Genomic DNA, 18718 nt, shown 5'->3' on the forward strand with positions numbered 1-18718 from the left:
GGCTTCCGGCTGTCAACGGCAGCTACTTCCTGCTGCCAGTGGCAGCTACTTCCTGCTGCCAGCTGCCGATTTTTCGCTGAACCCCCTCTCCTTTGAGGGCAGCCGTGATGCTGGAGACTCTCCGCTCCTGTAGACGGCAGTGTGTGAGAGGAGAGACGTTTGTTACGTTAAAACCACCATCGAGGAAGAAATATAAACTTTAATTTGAAAATGGCGTCGGACGTGAGCCGTGATGGTTCTGAAAATAAACGCAAACTAGAGGAAGATGAAGGCGAATGGGTCGGTCCTCTGCCCATCGAGGCAACACAGACAAAAAAGAAAAAAGGTACGTTAAATGAACTTCTTTTACAGAACACGGAAGCGTCTATCACCGTCCCTAACCCTAGTGAACTGCCCACACAGAGTCCTAGACAGCATTTCTGCCCATTAAAGTCTCCTGTATTATGTCTAGATTAAGTTTTGAGATACAAACTATGCTAGACAGCCGTTTCTATAACAGCTTGTATGTCTTGTGGTTTCATAGCAGCCAAATGGTTTCATTTGACAGTTTTGAGATGTTTTATTAATGGAGCATTTGTCTTCTTCTGCAGTTCTTGAGTTTGAAAGATTGTACCTGGACAATTTACCCTCCGCCGCCATGTATGAAAGAAGTTACATGCATAGAGATGTTATAACACACATTGTTTGCTCCAAGTAAGTTTTCTCCCACTTGCCACCTCTAGTACATCAATAATACATTCAGAAACACTGGCACTGGTCAAGCTGGCATCTTTATTGCTGAGTCCTGGAGCTTACATGTAGATCAACACTCAAGTGCATGTATTTGACTCCAGATATACTGATTATCATTTTTATACCATTCTAGAACAGATTTTATCATAACAGCAAGTCAAGATGGGCATGTGAAATTCTGGAAGAAGAAGGAGGATGAGGGAGTGGAGTTTGTCAAGCACTTCCGCAGCCACTTGGGTAGGTGTCTGTCACCACACACCTATCGTCTGGCATTGTGGTAGTGGGTTTCTGCTTCAGAAACTGTAAATAATCTGTCTGTGTTTGTCTCTGTGCGTAGGTGTGATCGAGAGCATCTCCGTCAGTGCGGAGGGTGCGCTTTTCTGCTCTGTGGGTGATGATCAGGCCATGAAAGTTTTTGATGTCGTCAACTTCGACATGATCAACATGCTCAAACTCGGGTAAACTCGTGTGTGTGTGTGTGTGTGTGTGTGTGTGTGTGTGTGTGTGAGAGTGTGTTTAACACTCTGGTATTCCTCATTAGTCAAGTCACCTTTATTTATATAGCAATTTATACAATACAGATTGTTTCAAAGCAGCTTTACAGTGATAACAGGAAAACGATTCAATGATGCAAACAGTCCATTTCGGCTGAACAGCAGCTCTAAAAGAAAATAGCGTCACTGTTCAGCTGAAGATATTTCAGTGTTGATTCAGTTACGTTGTAAATATCATCAATTATTAAATTAGTTCATTTCATCTATAAAGCAGCTCTGTAGAAAACCGTGATGTCATCATCCGGCTCAGTTCAGATCTCATACAACCGCGTCAGTACAGTCAGATCAGTGATATTGATGAATATTAAGAGTCCTCAACTAAGCAAGCTAGTGGCGACAGTGGCAAGGAACCCAAACTACATCATGTGATGGGATGGAAAACCCTGAAGATTGGTGATTAAAAATAAATAAATAATTAATTTACTATATTTAGTTTTTTTATGTATTTTATGTTTATTCTTTGTTGTATTTTGAGGGAGTTTCATAGTACTAGACAATATTCACTATTCATCTAAATTATGCATTATTTTATATAGAAATAAATGACGCATAATTTAGATGTAAATTATAATTTACAGATGTACCATGTACCATAATCTCAGATGTACCATGTTTATATAGTTATTAGAAGAAATATTTCATATTAACCTTATTATTTTCAAATAATACAGTTTAAAAAATATAGCTAAGGTATTTAAATCCAATGTATCAAAGGAGGATTGGTGTCATTTGGTGGAAGAAATAAAGTAAATCAATCAGATGCAAAAGCCTCTAAGTGCCGTCTGAAATTTTCTTCTAGAATGATCATTTTTATCAAGCTCGTTTATTTAAGTTTAGTAATTTCACTTAAATGGCAATGCAAATTACCTATTAATTGCCATTTAAGTGAAATTACTGAACTTAAAAATACAAGCTTTATAAAAATGATCATTCTAGAAGAAAATTTCAGATGGCACTTAGAGGCTTTTGCATCTGAACTCTTCATATATATATATATACACACACACACACACACACACACACACATACTTTGTTACTGATTTGTAAATTGTGTCCTAAAAATTGCTCTGTATTATTTGTAGTTCTCATTCATTTCCAAATCTCACAAGTGACTATTTTTTAAGACTATTAATCTTTTAGAATCATGACCACAATTTTTTTGTGTATTTATAGCAAGTTCTACAAAAAAATCATATCATTCCAATGAAGTAAAAAATTCAAAATGTAATTTTTGTATTTCAGTTTAAATTGACCAAAGACCACCAGAGAGTTAAGAGATTTGTTTTATTTATTTTTCAGCTTCCATCCAGGCCAGTGTGAGTGGATCTATAATCCGGGCGATGCCATCTCCACCGTAGCCTGCTCTGAGAAATCCACCGGGAAGATTTTTGTATACGACGGGCGTGGAAGTAACCAACCCCTGCACAAGTTTGAAAAGATGCACAGCGCTCCACTGTCTCAGATCCGCCTCAATCCAAAATATCGCGTCATAGTTTCGGCTGATAAAGCGGGAATGTTGGAATACTGGACGGGCCTTCCGAGCGATTTCAAATTCCCACGGCAGGTGGAGTGGGAGTTCAAGACTGACACGGACTTGTACGAGTTTGCCAAATGCAGAACGTATCCCACCAGCCTGATGTTCTCTCAAGACGGCAAGAAAATGGCCACCATTGCCGTCGACCGCAAAGTGAGGATTTTCCGTTTCCTCACTGGGAAGCTGATGAGAGTCTTTGACGAATCATTAACTGTAAGTTACTGTTTAATAATTATAATAATTATATAATCACAGATTTCAAGGGTTAACAGATGCACACTGGAAGAGTCTGAGTAAGAGTGTGTGGTGTCTGTGCGGTGGCAGATGTTCACGGAGCTCCAGCAGATGAGGCAGCAGTTGCCCGATATGGAGTTTGGCCGCAGAATGGCAGTGGAGCGAGAGCTGGAGAAGGTGGACGGCATCCGACTGACCAATGTCATCTTCGATGAGACCGGACACTTTGTGCTCTACGGCACCATGCTGGGCATTAAAGTCATAAACGTGGAGACTAACAGGTAGAGAATACACCGCACACTATCAAATGCATTTCTTCTATGATGAGCATATTTGCCAAGTTCTGAATCAAAATTAATTTAATGGCACAACTTTTCAGATATCACGAAGAAGTCCTTCAAAAGAAAAGCTTAAGTAGTTTGGCATTAGTATGATTATCATCTGTTTTAAAATATTTTAGCATATAGAAATGATATTGTAGCGAGGATTTATTTTATCTCTTATAAATAAGTCAAGCTGATATTTTATGGCAATTGTGAATTGTCATGTTGTGCAACTCATCAAAACCTGAATGATATTTATGAATAAATAATTTAATATTTGTAAAGTGTTTTTATGTTGAAAAACATTTTAAAGCTTTTTTAAAAAAAATATAATATTAAATCAGGATTGTTCAACACATTTTTTGCAGCAATGCAATAGAAGAACCTTTCTTTTTTTTCTTAGTGTGAAGAACATTTAAAATAATATAAAGAACCTTATGAGCAATGGAAAGGTTCCATGGATAAGTAGGGTTGGGCAATGTTTCAATTCAAATATGGTAAAAAATAAATAAAAAATGAAGTCAAATATTTAGATATCAAATATGTATTTAGTCTTTTTGCAAATCATTCTGTCGCAGCTGAATACTGTGAAGAGTAATTAGCATCCTAACTAATGTAAATATCAAACATTATTAAAGACCAGTATACAGTCAGTAATACAATAAGCACAAGTAAGCAAATTAGCAATAGCACAAATACAACTGAACAAAGCTCAGAAATTAAAATCAAATCTAAAATAACACTGCATAGTTTTCTTTTATAAATAAAATGTAGATTAATCCTTTTTAAAGTTACAAAAAAAAGAATTTCAGTCAAGATCAATGAGTGATATTCTCTTTCATTTGTTCTTTGATCACCGCTAATTACAGAGTGCAGCAGGAGTATTAGGCTGCTGTCACTTTAAGAGCTAATGCACAGATCCAATATACTGTTACACATACATTTTAACAGTTTACGTTCATTTTAGACATAAACCAACTGTGTTTACGAGCGCAAGAAGCAAAAGAGTACTCGATTCAGTATCACACACTATTTTTTTTTTTTGTTGAGTTTTTAGAATGTTATTAATAATTTGGCTTGCTTATTTTCAACTACATAAAAAAAATTATAGTCTTGGATGGTCCTATTTATCATTGACCAAAATATCTTGCTTCATTCTGAAATTTGTCACATTACAGAAGCATAATGGGTTAAGATTTCATGTGAAATTATTTTTTTGAAAACTTAAGCTAAGATTACAGCATTGGCCTAAATCACATCAATACATGAGCCATTCTGAAAGTCTTTTTATCCTGTGTCTATGAACCGTTTTCTCTGTCAAGGTGTGTGCGGATCCTGGGCAAACTGGAGAACATTCGTGTGGCGCAGTTGAGTCTGTTTCAGGGAGTGGCCAAGGCCATGCATGCAGCACCAACCATTGAGATGAAGGCCTCCGACAATCCAGCGCTGCAGAGCTCCAACCCAGACCCCACCATCTTCTGCACCGCCTTCAAGAAGAACCGCTTCTACATGGTGCCATTGCAAAAACCCATAGCATTTACAGCGCTATCCTGAAGCTTTGCTTTCTGTATATGTTACTATAATCATTTAATTTTTAGGTTACTGTAGTGATTTCTGTATAGGGCTTTCCACACTTAAGTTACCTCTGTTAAGTTAACTCTGGTTCTTTCTAAACCCCAGGTAAACCGAATCCTGGGTTATCTTGTGCTGTGTTCACGCCATGTTGTAATTGACCATTCGCAAAGACCCGCCCTCTTTAGTTACTAAACCCTGGGTTAACATCCTCATTTGCATATTTGTGTCGGTGTCATTGATTGGACAAACGCAGCACCTACTTGCGTATTTACGTAAAGGCATCCTCGGATTATATATTATGACTGTACTATCAAGTTTATCCTGGATGGACTTTTCAGACTATAAGGTTAAAGGAGCTGTATGTAGTTTTCAGCGGCCTCTAGCGGTGATGTTTCAGATTGCAACCAATACAAAGATCATTCAAAACCCTGCCGATGTTGATCCGTGTTTTCGTCCGAAGTTGATCCGATTCACGTTTGGCCTGACGAGCTTCAGGAGATAAAACCTTTTTTTGTTTTTTATCATTATGTGGAGTTTGTGTTGGAGTCTGTGTTGTGCTGGGAGCAGGTCATTTCTTAGTGTTATCAGACTCCATATCATAAGTTGCAGTGTCATCGCTGTTGAGTGCAAAGTCAGTAGACGAGGCGAGAGGCTCGGGAGCGCGCATGCAGGTCTCAGTCACGTCACTGGATTTTGCGGTGAATCCGACCCGGAGCCTTCACATAGAAATAGGAAGACTTGCTTTCAGAGGTAATAGCAAAACCCGCAAAGTGGATCATTTTAATGTGAGATTACAACCCCTTCACACACAGGCAATTAAAAAAGGATTAATTTTAGTAGAAAAACTACATATTGCACCTTTAAGAATTAAACGGCCTATTCTTCACTCCAATTGATGTGTTTTCCATCACCATTTGACATTTAGGGGTTTAGAACGATGATAACCCGGGGTTAAGCGCAGTGTGAAAAGCCCTTATGTTACTTTCCATTGTAGTCCAGAAGAATCTGACACTAGTCTCTTAATACTGTATTTTGTTTTTGAACAGTTTACAAAGAGAGAGCCGGAGGACACCAAGAGTGCCGATTCTGACCGTGATGTCTTTAACGAGAAGCCGTCTAAAGAGGAAGTGATGGCAGCCACACAGGCAGAAGGGCCGAAAAGAGTGTCAGACAGCGCCATCATTCACACCACAATGGGCGACATTCACATCAAACTCTTTCCTGTGGAGTACGTGTTTGTGTCATTTGACAACAGTTTGGTCTGAGACGGCAGTATGCTAATTATTTATTTTTGCTTCTTAGGTGCCCCAAAACAGTGGAGAACTTCTGCGTCCACAGCAGGAACAGTTATTACAACGGCCACATATTCCATCGTGTCATCAAGGTATGAGCACCTGTCGAGTGTTTAGATGTGTGCCTAAGGATTTGTGGATGCGAGTTGAACAAGTGGCTTCTCGTGTGTGTGCAGGGCTTCATGATCCAGACCGGAGATCCGACGGGCACAGGGATGGGTGGAGAAAGCATCTGGGGTGGAGAGTTTGAGGACGAGTTTCATGCCACACTGAGGCACGACAGACCCTACACCCTCAGCATGGCCAACGCAGGCCCGGGGACCAACGGGTCGCAGTTTTTCATCACTGTCGTCCCAACTGTAAGACCATCAGATTTGTTTTTTTTATATATTATACATTATAACCAGAGGCGGACAGAGTACACAGCTTCATTACGTGAGTAAAAGTACAGATACCCCTTTGCTAAATTTTACTCAAGTACAAGTAAAAGTACTACAGTCAGATGTCTACTTAAGTAAAAGTACTTGAGTATCAAGAGTACAAGAGTACATTTTCTAAATATTGCATTACTACTGCCACAGTGCTTACATTGGTAAACACAGCAAACACTTGAAGCGAAAACTATCATTAAATTGTTCAGAAAATTGAAATAGTCTGGAGAGGTGGGGCCACAGGTTGGCACATTCCCGGGAGCGATATTTTTTTTTCCCAGGATGGTAGGGGAAGACTCATGAATATTCATTAGGGAAGTCATCCCTGATTGGTCTGATGACCTAACCCCACCCATCACTGGGGGTCTTATGACCTCCCTAACCCCGCCCCTAAACCTACCCGTCACTAGGATTAAGACCAATCAGGGATGAGTTCCTAATGAATATTCATGAGTCTTCCCCTACCATCCTGGGAAAAAAAATATCACTACCCGGGATGGACCTGCTGCGTCTTCATCCATTGTTTCATCCATGGTTTCGTCTCTTATCTAAATCTGACCATGGAGTTGACTTTGGCGGAAAGCTGAAGGTGATTGCTGATAGGCTGTCCCAATCAGTGGCGCCTGCACAATCCAATCACGTTTGAGAGGGAAACAACAAATTGAGGGTTTCCGAGAATTTTCTTTTTTCCTTTTTTTTTTTTTTTAGAAGAAGTAACGGGTACTCACGGTTATGGATAGAAATGTAGTGGAGTAAAGAGTACAATATTTGCCTCTCAAATGTACTTGAGTAAAGTCATGAGTACTCCCCAAAAATGATACTCGAGTAAAGTACAGATCCCTCAAAATTGTACTTAAGTACTGTACTCAAGTAAATGTACTCCGTTACTGTCCGGCTCTGATTATAACCCATTTTTGGGTTCTTTGGGTTATCTTTTTTTAAATGAAACCTTAAGATTTCTGAATGCATTTACCCAACCCTAATTATTTGATGTAGTCATAAACGTCACACTGCTGTCACTTCTTGAATGACATGTCAGTTACAATGAGGGGAAAATCATCTCAAGTCATTCATTTTGAGCTGCCAGTTTGGCTAGTTATTAATTCAATGAATTGTTTTCTCAATCTCTCTTCAATTAGCCGTGGCTGGATAACAAGCACACAGTCTTTGGGAGGACCACTAAAGGTATGGAGGTGGTCCAGCGGATCTCCAACTTAAAAGTCAACCCTAAAACCGACAAGCCATATGAAGACATCAGCATCATAAACATCACTGTCAAATAGATGTGCGTTCTCAGCTCTACTCCTCTGATTTTGTAAAATAAAGTACCCTTTTTTTAATAATACTAATTTCCATCAGTGATGCGTCATTCAGCTTTGTTTTTAATAGCGTAACATTATGAATGGTTATACAAAAAGCTGTGGTCAAATCAACAACAAATGTGGGTGAGCAGTGTGCTTCTTGAGAGGCTTCAAAACTCACATTAACAATAACTTCAGATCCTCCTGCAATAGGGGACAGGGAATGTCTTCATACATGCTTTTTATCTAAGTACAGTTATTTAACGTTACATGGCAATGAGGATCAATGTTTCAAAACAAAGGATGGTTCCTAAACCAAACTAATGCAGATAATGTCAAGTAATGGAGCGTTTACATACGGCCACAGTTGCGTTATGCATGAAGTCTATCAATGAATGGAAATGTAATGTTTTTGCTTTTAAGATGCTAAGAAATACTTGCTCCATCAAATCAAGATATGCCAGATATTAATAAGCAGTGGACTGAGGAACTGGAAGCAGGTTTATACTTTTTTGTCAATTTTTTTTTCATGACAACTACAATTCTCCTTTAAAATATAAATAATCAGTAACATTGTTTTTTTGCCACAAACACATCCATCTCTTCATACATGGTGAAAATACACCTACACCCATGCATCAGTCATAAGACCACAAAGGACATTTCAATAAATATTTACAGGCTCTTTTAAAGCCCCAAAAAACTCACAACAGCCATTTAAAAAAAGCTGGAGATGCTAAGAATAATGGTATGCCTTTAGGTGAATCTCACAACAACAATAAAGCATGTGTGGGTCACATTTTACCCCCAAAATCAAAATGTTAATTTTGCATAACGAAAAAAACATATTTCTACCATTCAGAATTTTTAACATTGACATTTTCAAAACAATTAAGCACATTATACTCCTTACAGATGTTTAAATCCCAGTGATGATTTTAATATTTATTTTAATAAATATCCATAAAGGCAATACTACCATGTCTAAATACTTAATTGTCTAAAACAATTTTTACATTATATTACAGTAATGAGAATATAAGGGTAGAATGTGCTTGATTGTAATAATAATGCTATAATGCAAACTCAATGTTCCTAGAACAAGTTTAATTTTAGAAATTAATGTGAAATAAATGTTATATATTAATGGAAGCATGACCTATACATGTTGTTGACATGTTTTGTGAAATTCACCCAATTACTTTCATGTAACGTTTGATCAATGGCAATGGATTTGATCACATGACCTGTCCAATGATTTCAGTAACTATGGTTAATCTGACACAACAGGCACTTCACATTGCAGTAACCATGAATCTGGTGACGGAGCCTCGTTTCATCCTTATCTAAGGGGCTTTACCTACGATTAAAACATTTAATAGATCTATATAAACCTTGTGCTGTTTGCACACATGATCCTACAGGGATTTTATAAGGGTGTCTGTACAAAAATGACCAGTATATTTGGCTCAAGCACATCTAGAAATATCTCCAGGCATTAGTTACTGTTAGGCGAATGATCAAACTGACCTTGAAAAGACAAGCATCATAAACCAGATGTTAATTTCTCTGTTTTAACAGAAGGGACAGTAAGTTTAGTTAGTCATGTTCGTTAAATTCTTTTCAAAGGAATAGTTCATGTTAATCAACTTTATGGACAGCATCTGCAAATATATTTTTGTTTACAACACAATTTCAACTCACTTGAAATTATGTTAGATGATAACCAGCAGGATGTTGCCTTGTATTTAACCTGGAGTCCTATATGAGCTCCATTTATGAACACCATTGAACCACAAGCGCACACAGCAGCAAGTCTACTAATGTATGATGGTATGACATGGGTAAAACATGAGCAGGGTGACTGTGCAAATGACACGGACAGGCTTGAGTTGTAAGTCACAAGTCTATTGAGAGTGGGTAAGCGTCCCTCAGGCCACATCCAGAACTCCTGCGGCCACCAGCTGGCGTGAGAGCCAGTCCAGGCCCTCGTGAAGCCCCATGCCACTGCGGGCGTCACAGCCCTGGATGTGCCAGCTGCGCCCGCAGCACAGTTTGTGTAAGCTCAGGAGCTCCGTCATCTCCTCCACGGACACCGCGCCGGGGACGTCCTGCAGAGACATGTCAAAGAGTCTTGGTCAAGAGTTAGAGAATCTCCAATAAAACAAGCGATAAAAGCATTGATTATGCACGTTGTCATTGAAAAAACAAGCGATTTTCTCAGCTTTTTCTTCAAAATGTTTTTAAATGTTCAGATTCATACAATAAAATATTCCCGGGGCGGTGACATTTTTGTGAAAATTATCAAAAACACTGGCATTGGTTTAAACTCTAGCAGGGTTAAAGCCTATAAAGTGTAACCCTCAATACAAAAGTGCATTTATTATTTGTAACTACAAAAATAATTTAATATTTTTTTAAAATAATGTCATGTTCAAAACAAAATAACCAGAACAAACATTTGTTCACATCTCTCACCTGTTTGTTGGCGAAGATGAGCAGCAGAGCATCTCTGAGCTCTTTCTCGGTCAGCAGTTTGGCCAGTTCACTGTGAGACTCCATCAGCCGGTCTCGGTGACAGCTGTCAATCACAAACACCACCGCTGGGAGACAGAACAAATGACCAGCTTCAGTCATACACACTCATTAATGAGCAAGAAATGTGATTGTGTGAATTTCATTATGAACAAAGCCACAGTGAAGTGAATTATTAACTCCAGAAGCAGCAACTCTGCGCGTTACCTTGTGTGTTCAGATAGTAGTGTTTCCAGAGTGGGCGGAGTTTATGCTTGCCACCCACATCCCAAATGGTGAATTTCAGGTTTTTGTATTCAACAGTTTCGACATTAAAACCTAAAACAGAAATAGAATCCTTTATTATCTAAACACCGTTGCATGTTTGCATTTCTGTACATGTATTTCCGTTGCTCAAGGATACCTATGGTCGGTATGGGTTGCATAAACTCATCTTGCTTCAGTTTGAAGAGAATAGTAGTTTTGCCAGCTCCATCTAAGCCCAAAGTCACAACCCGGATCTCCATCTTTGGACCAATGTGCACACGGTTGTCCTGGAAAAAAAGATGGACACATCTGTTTAATCCGGATATCAACACATCATCACTACACAAAACTCAGCTCAAGTACAGCAGTTCCTTTCTTAGCACGCTAATAACACAACCAGACAAGACAAAGTTAGCTCATGCTGTAAAATGTCATAAAATCATATATCAGTCAGGGTTTTCCATCCAACTATTTTTGATGCACATTTTGAAAATAAAGTTAATGCATATAAATTCTCAATCAATTAACACAGAAATGTAATGCACTATATTCAGATTATCTTGAGTTCTGTGTTTGTTGAATAGTTCACTTCAGAATGAAAGTTCTGGAACACAAAAGAAGATATTTGGAAGAATGTCAATAACCAAACAGTTGATGGACCCCATTGATTTTCTATACTAAGAAAGAAAATACTATGAAAATCAATGGGGTCCATCAACTGTTTTGTTATTGACATTCTTCCAAATATCTTCTTTTGTGTTCAGCAGAAGAAAGCAATTCATACAGGTTTGCAACAACTTGAGGGTGAGTAAATGATGACAGAAGCTTCATTTTGAAGTGAACTATTCCTCTAAGATGATGGAAACTGTTTATTTGCATACTGATGACGTGTTGTTACTATTTGTGCATGTAAAACACCATGGTATTATGCATTAGGCCCAACAAGAGATCTGACCTTGGCACAGAATTCTTCCAACAAATCCTTGACATTCGTAAGGAATTATGAAGTTTAAACTCTAGCCATATCATTTTGCACGCAGACAATGGGCATTAGCGGCCGTTTAAGCCCCCATAAGCCAAAGATAAACATCTAACATTGCATTACAATGTTTGATCTATGTGCAGTACACAGCTGAAGGCATCTGTTTGTTTGACGAAAGGGACGGTCACACTACACTACACTGACTTCCATTCATACGCATGCAAATGCAGGAGACTGGATATGCAAACTCATGGAAAGTTTGCCGGGCACCAAAGTTCAAGTTTGGTGAACTCTGATTTGAGAATGAATGTTTACTCCCATATGGAGTGGAGATGCATGACCAATAGAAGATCGATACATCACGGTGTAACCACTTAAATGAACTCAAAGATCACAAACTTTGCGTTTATTCGTTAAATGTTAAAGAGTTAGTTCACCCAAAAACTTTGTCATTAATTACTCACCGACATTCATCATGTCGACATTCACCTTCCACGTCATTCTCCTACGCTGTTGACGTAGTGTAAACCGTGTCGCGCGTCCTGGTTCTACATCAGAACACCACCTCACTATTGGCTAGCTCCTGCGTCAACATCACACACGTGTCGTGGTGCTCACGTGAACAGCATTGGCCAATAGTGACGTGGATCCAGAAGCGCTGCACTGTTTACACTACGTCAACAGCGTAGAAGAATGATGTGGAAGAGAAGAGATTGTTGAATAAAGTCGCTATTTTTAGGGGGTTTTGTGCACAAAAGTATTCTTGTCGCTTCATAACATTATAGTTGAACGACTATAGTCACATGGACTATTTTAACAATGTCTTTTTTACCTTTCAGGGCCTTGAAAATGGTTGTTGCATTGCGGCCTATGGAGGGGTCAGAAAGCTCTCGGATTTCATCAAAAATATCTTAATTTGTGTTTCCGAAGATGAACGAAGGTCTTACGGGTTTGGAACGACATGAGGTTGAGCAATTAATAACATATATTTCATTTTGGGGTGAACTAACCCTTTAATTTGATGTTTTTATAAAAGTCATCTCTCATCCGTCGCTGTGTCCATACTGTGCAAACAAGGCGATGTAAAGTACCTTCGTGAAAGTCACAGGGATGCCTGCATCCAGCTGAATGTGGTCGGCCAGCTCTGTAAACTGCTGCTGCTGTTTCTGCAGTGTCTCCAGTAGTCGGTTGATCTCCTGTTTCGACAAAACCACCCTGCAATCATCCTAAAAAGACAACAAACCATCTATAATTCCTGACCTGCTTCTGATCCAGCTGAGTGTGTGACGTGACGGAGTGTGTACCTGCTGCAGTGTCTTCTCGCAGTGCAGACAGGCAGTGGACACCTGTGACAGCAGGATGGTCATGTCCTCCTGCTGCTGTCGAAGCCAGATCAGCCTCTCTCGCACGTGTGCGTCCACCACGCTCAGGGCCATCTCCTCTTGACGACACAGGGTCTCGTGTAGGTCGGCAAAGTAGGCACGTACACAAGACCGGGCGCTCTCCGCTGTTCCTGGAACCTGAGCAGAAACCAATAATCTTACACAGATGCAAAGGCTTCAGGCGATTACAATCACCCAAAAACACGCTCATACATGTTCAGTGTGGGCCATGCCCATGCTGTCCTCCACGATCTGCTCTCCTCCTTCAATCTGCTGCACAATGCCCACTAGTTTCCTGGAGTACTCCGACACTTCCTCTGTGAACGTACGGATGCAGTGTGCCATATCCAAGATGGAGCCTCGAATCTGGTTGGCTTCACCCTCTAGTACAGCATGCTGGTAAAACATTTTCATGAAAAGAGATCAGGGAACAAGTGACTGAAAACAGGAACAAAACATCAGATTTAAATTACCCAGAAATATTTAAATAATCCAATAACAATTCTTACAATACACAATAACCTTTTTAATACATGCTTTGTTTGATTGATGCATTTAACATTTTTGCTATACATTATTTGTTGCAGATCTCCCATTCTGCAGTTTCTAATGAACTTCCTCATGACAGAAACTCCCACAGGGTAAGAACTGTTTGGTTGACAGCAAATTGATTTGATTATATTTGTATTTGATAAGTAAACTGAGAACAATTAAATTTGATTCAATACAGTGATCAGCAAATCGATTACATAACTCGTAATGAATCTTAGGCAAGTAAAAAAAAAAAAAAACTACATACAAATTTAAATATAAAAATGTTCAGCTTTCATTTTAATTTTAGGTAAAATTTAGTGATTTTTTTGGGGAGTTAGACAAAAAATTGTCTATACCATTTTTATCAGTTTTTTTTTATTTTATTTCAATTTGAGTTATTTTAGTACTTCAAATGTTGCCTTGGTAAGTATATTAAATAACTTTCTGTACATTTTATTTTAATTTTAGTACATGTTTATTTTATTTTAAGTAACATGTTTTTAACGGTTTTAGTTTATTTTAGTTATTGATAATAACCCTGCTTCAGACTTTTTATTGCACCAGAACCAACAGCAAAACAAATTATTAATTATTTTAAAGTGAAATATTAAGATATTTCTTGAATATTTCAATTCAGTTGCATCTAAAAAAAACAAGCATTGTTGTAACATACAAATGTACAAGAATCGATATGGGATCGAAAGAGAATCAATCCAAGCCAAATTCTATGCCTAAAGATTAACAAGTGGTTTTGAACTGAGTTGCATTGTATTTCTGCACCTTATGCCCTTGGTGCTTTCCGTACTCCTTGCACACGCAGCACATGAGCGGCCCAGGCTGGCAGCCGTCTTCCAGGCACACGAACTCGATGGCGTGCACCTGGTGCTGCGGGCAGAGCATCTTCTCATGGGGCTTGTCTGCCAGGGGCACACGCCGGTGCTTGGCCAGCGTCCGGGTGGAGTGTGTGAGCTGGGAGCACTCGGCACACAGGTGCGTGGCACACACCGTGCAGTACATGGAAGCAGTGTGAGTCTCATCCTCATCACAGCGGATTACGCACTAATGGAGACATGGCAAAAATTCACGATAAAATCACTGTATCACACAGCCTAATTTATTGCTTTGATAAAAATGAGTCAGCAACAATGTAAAAGTGTTCAATAAAATGACACAAATATTCTTAAGACAAAAATATTATATATTTTAGCTGTAATAATCATAAAAATAAAGAATAATCATAATGATTATTATAGAAATTATTATTTATTTTTAATATAAATATAAATACACGATTTAAAACTGAAATCGCATATTTCGAACCTCGCCCATCTCCCGAAGTGAATCCTCTGACATGCCTGACTGATTGGATGCCCCATTCTGTAGCCGTTCAAGCAATTCTAGCAGGGCAAAGTTCTTCTTCAGGCCCCACACACCCGAGTCTCCTGCAGAGCACAGAGAGAAAATGTTTCTTTCTACTACATAAAGTCTAAATATATAATTATACTGTTATTATAAAGAACAGAACGGCAATGTTAAGCTCACCCAGCTCGGTGACCTGTCTGTCGAAGGGGCAGCGGACTGCCCTGCCGTGGAGAGGCAGACGGGTCAGGCAGTCGTGACACACCGTGTGTCCGCACAGCAGCAGCCGCGGGACCTTGTCCCCCTGTAGAGAAAACACATCCTCGCACACACCACACTCCAACACCTTCACAATCACATGCATACACATGATTTAAATTTGTGATTGACAAATGTTAGCATTTATACACAGACACACACACATTCATATATACATATATATATATACACACACTGAATATATGTGTGTATAATTTAATGTTTAATTTAATTTTTAGAAGCAGTAATTACTATATTATGTCAATTAAGTCAAATATTACCATGCATAGACATTGTATGTATTTATAAGAATAAACATTGAGTACAATCCATGTAAACATCCATAACTATATCTCCATCATTTATCAAATACCCTATAATCTGAGTATTTTGAGGAACAATGCCCTTTCTAGTGTTCTGACCGGTTGGTCATTTATCTAGCCAGCTACTACTGCTGTCATAACAGTATATTTATCAATATAACACCCTATTTCATAACTACTTGTTTTTAATCGAGCTTTAACATGAGTGTGCAACAGTGTGTTTAATATAAAAACCGCAGTGACAGTATTGAATGATGCTATCATTAGCGTGCTAACGCCCTGCAGAATCTCAGTGAACTCCACCGGGACCAAAAAAAAAAATCCCTCTCATTATTTTTATAAGCTAAACATCTAGTGTAGTAGTTATTTATGTCATGTATGTCGTACCTTCACCGCATTTGAAGTGTTTCCGCGGCCGTGTCGTGCACACGGCTCCATCGACGCCTGTTTATTTACACCGACAGCAGCGGCCATCCTCGGACTGAACCATCTGATGACACGTCGATGTGATCATGACATACTGCCTTTGAACAAGTTCAAGTTACTATATAAAAAATGTATAGGAAAACTAATTTGTTCACTTATTCCTATTATAATGAAAAATGTATCAGGTTTTTTGTATGTTTGAAACCAAATATCATTCTTGTCACAAAGGCACCCCTTTATGACAATGGATCAGTCCGTCAGCTGTTTCCGTCGACGAAGTTTTTTTTTTTTTTTTAATTGCTCAAAAAAAAAAAAAACATACAAAATACCAAACAAAGCTCAAGATACAAATATTATTAGATTACAAAGAATTCCAAATAGCAGCACAAAATATAAATAAACCATAAACCTAAAGAAACGTAAAGAACAAAAAGAACATATTACACAAGGGGGTTATCATAAAAAAATACCTTAAGAAGATTATATAATTTAAGGGCTTTTTTGTTATATACAAGTCTTAACGACTTGAAGAAGATCATTAAATCTTTATGGAAAAGTGAGAAAGTGGGAGGGTTCTTAAAAGAATCAGCATTTGTGTTTGAAGTAATTGGCCAACAGCACAATATTGTTCACCAAAAATTCATGATCGCAATTCAAAGAAAAAGACAAATATTTTATAGTTTTAAAGTTAAAGTCAGGCATTACATATTTCAAGCTTAACCAAGTATAAAGGTCATCCCAGAATTTCTTTGAAAATTTGCATAAATAAAATAAATGTTCCAACGACTCTATGTCTGCTTCACAAAAAGTGCACTCATTATAATCCATATTAAATCTGTGTCGGAGGAAATCATTACAAGGATAAATATCATTAATAATTTTAAACTGAACCTCTTTTACCTTTGGAAAAAGTGGAAAAGTGAGAAATCTTGTTCTAATTTTCCCCACTTTGTCTTTCAGAAAATCAAATATAAGAGTTCTCTTTTTAACTTTACAAGGGAAAGTCTCCATATTTACCAATGTTCTTAAAACTCTAATCTTACAGCCCTCCTCTGTAAAATTAAGGCCAGAAATGCTTAGACTTTTCAATCTTGGAATCACAGGTGAATAACACAATGCACCTTTAACCATCTGAACCAAACCACCAGGAACAGCTTTTAATAAAGCCACATATAATTTCTGAGTGCAAATAATGTTATATTTTTCACAAAAATTGTCATAACTAAGGAAATTTCCTTCATCCATAATGCATACAATGGACCAGATACCTTTATCCATCCAGTCCTGAAAGAACACTGATTTCCTATTAATAAGGATACACTTATTATTCCACAATGTGGAGAAAAATTGTGTTTGTATATCAGTTTCCAATACAATAATACCTGACTATGAAAAGACGACAATTTACACTTTAGTCTTGATGGCTCAAAAATCACACCTCAAAAGAAAATCAATGCCCCCAAAAGAATCAAAGATTTTAGAAGAAAAACTAGACCAAACAGAATGTTTATTCCTAAGGAAGGCTTGGAGCCATCTCAATTTAAGAGTGCCATTCATAACATCGAAATCAATAATATTCCAGCCTCCTTCACTGATTGGCTTCACTACATCTGATTTTCTTATGTAATGGTGTTTGTTTTTCCAAAGAAATTTATACTGAATTTGATTAATATCCTTAATCCACCTGTCAGAGATTAAGAATATGCAGGATAAATCAGCCTAGAAAGTACCTCAGTTTTCTGTAATAAAATTCTGCCAAAAATGGAAATATCCCTTTGTAACCACACATTTAACATATTTTGACTTTTTGTTATATTGTCAGCCAAATTAATTTTTTCTCTAGTTTTAGCGTCTTTAGTAATAACAATACCTAAATATTTTACCTCATTTTTTAATGGAATATTAAATAATTGAGATTCAGTCCGATTATGCACTGCCATCAACTCACACTTTTTCAAATTTAATTTCAAACCAGAAGCTTTGGAAAAATGTGACACTAAATTGATGGCAGGGATCTGCTCTGCATCCCTAAGAAACAGAGTAGTATCGTCTGCTAGTTGACTTATTAATAGCTGACTCCCCAAAACATTCAACGGCTTAATATCTTTACTACTTTTCACATAAATTGCCAAAAGTTCAGCTATTAAAATAAACAAATACGGACTTGTCGGGTCTCCTTGTCTAATACCTCTGTTTATGTTAAAACGCTTAGAAGTCCCACCTGGAAGCGATACTGAACTATTAATGTCTATACAACATCTCTATCAATTTAACAAATTTGTAACCAAATCCAAAAAACTTCAGTGCATGTGAAATGAATGTATGTTCTACAGTATCGAATGCCTTATAGAAATCAAGAAACAAAATAAACCCATCATCCTTAATCAAATGTGCATAATCAATTAAATCCAAAATAAGTCTAATATTGTTGTGTATTAACCTTCCTTTAATAAAGCCAGATTGTGTTTCACTTATAACTTGACTCAACCTCAATTTTAGTCTGTTTGCAATAGCAGATGTAAGAATTTTATAATCAACATGTAGTAGGGTAATCGGTCTCAGATTATCAATAACTCTTTTGTCTTTGCCTGACTTTGGGATGAGAATGATCTACCCCTGCTTCATAGTTGGAAGTAAGGAGTTAGAATCAAAACATTCCTTTAAAGCTTTAAACAACAAATCTTTTAAATCTTCCCA

At 37.8% G+C, this 18718-nt stretch overlaps 2 protein-coding genes across 3 annotated transcripts; one reads left to right on the forward strand and one right to left on the reverse strand.

The window, feature by feature from the left end:
* Window positions 1-31: 31 nt before the first annotated feature.
* ppwd1 (peptidylprolyl isomerase domain and WD repeat containing 1) lies at window positions 32-7958 on the forward strand (the record flags this gene model as incomplete). Its single annotated transcript, XM_079861686.1, has 11 exons — window positions 32-325; window positions 591-693; window positions 866-969; window positions 1070-1190; window positions 2586-3033; window positions 3145-3335; window positions 4700-4889; window positions 5999-6180; window positions 6255-6336; window positions 6421-6603; window positions 7815-7958. Exons 1-11 carry the CDS (start codon window positions 211-213, stop codon window positions 7956-7958), a joined length of 1863 nt encoding a protein of 620 aa, XP_079717812.1. The 5' UTR covers window positions 32-210.
* Window positions 7959-8038: 80 nt separating this feature from the next.
* Window positions 8039-16082, reverse strand: trim23 (tripartite motif containing 23). 2 transcript variants are annotated; one of them, XM_079861687.1, is made up of 11 exons: window positions 15983-16082; window positions 15198-15360; window positions 14976-15097; window positions 14436-14714; window positions 13335-13517; window positions 13044-13259; window positions 12831-12965; window positions 10915-11044; window positions 10719-10829; window positions 10455-10579; window positions 8039-10087 (listed from the first exon to the last, which is right to left on the reverse strand). In XM_079861687.1, the coding sequence occupies exons 1-11, from the start codon at window positions 16067-16069 to the stop codon at window positions 9908-9910; spliced, it is 1731 nt and encodes a 576-aa protein (XP_079717813.1). In that variant the 5' UTR covers window positions 16070-16082; the 3' UTR covers window positions 8039-9907. The 2 variants fall into 2 exon arrangements, with proteins under 2 accessions (XP_079717813.1, XP_079717814.1); XM_079861688.1 differs by lacking the exon at window positions 14976-15097 and having other exon boundaries at window positions 8504-10087; window positions 14436-14624; window positions 15211-15360.
* Between the last annotated feature and the right edge of the window lie 2636 nt (window positions 16083-18718).

Source organism: Squalius cephalus, assembly GCF_949319135.1.
Source record: "Squalius cephalus genome assembly, chromosome: 24".
In the NCBI taxonomy this organism is placed as follows: domain Eukaryota; kingdom Metazoa; phylum Chordata; class Actinopteri; order Cypriniformes; family Leuciscidae; genus Squalius; species Squalius cephalus.

Coding starts and splice junctions, on each gene's coding strand:
- trim23 (XM_079861687.1), bottom strand. CDS start 16,069: ATGGCCGCTGCTGTCGGTGTAAATAAACAGGCGTCGATGGAGCCGTGT. Junction 11,045..12,830: donor TCCCTGTGACTTTCACGAAG/GTACTTTACATC, acceptor CTTTTTTTCCAG/GACAACCGTGTGCACATTGG. Junction 10,580..10,718: donor CTACTATCTGAACACACAAG/GTAACGCGCAGA, acceptor TCTGTCTCCCAG/CGGTGGTGTTTGTGATTGAC.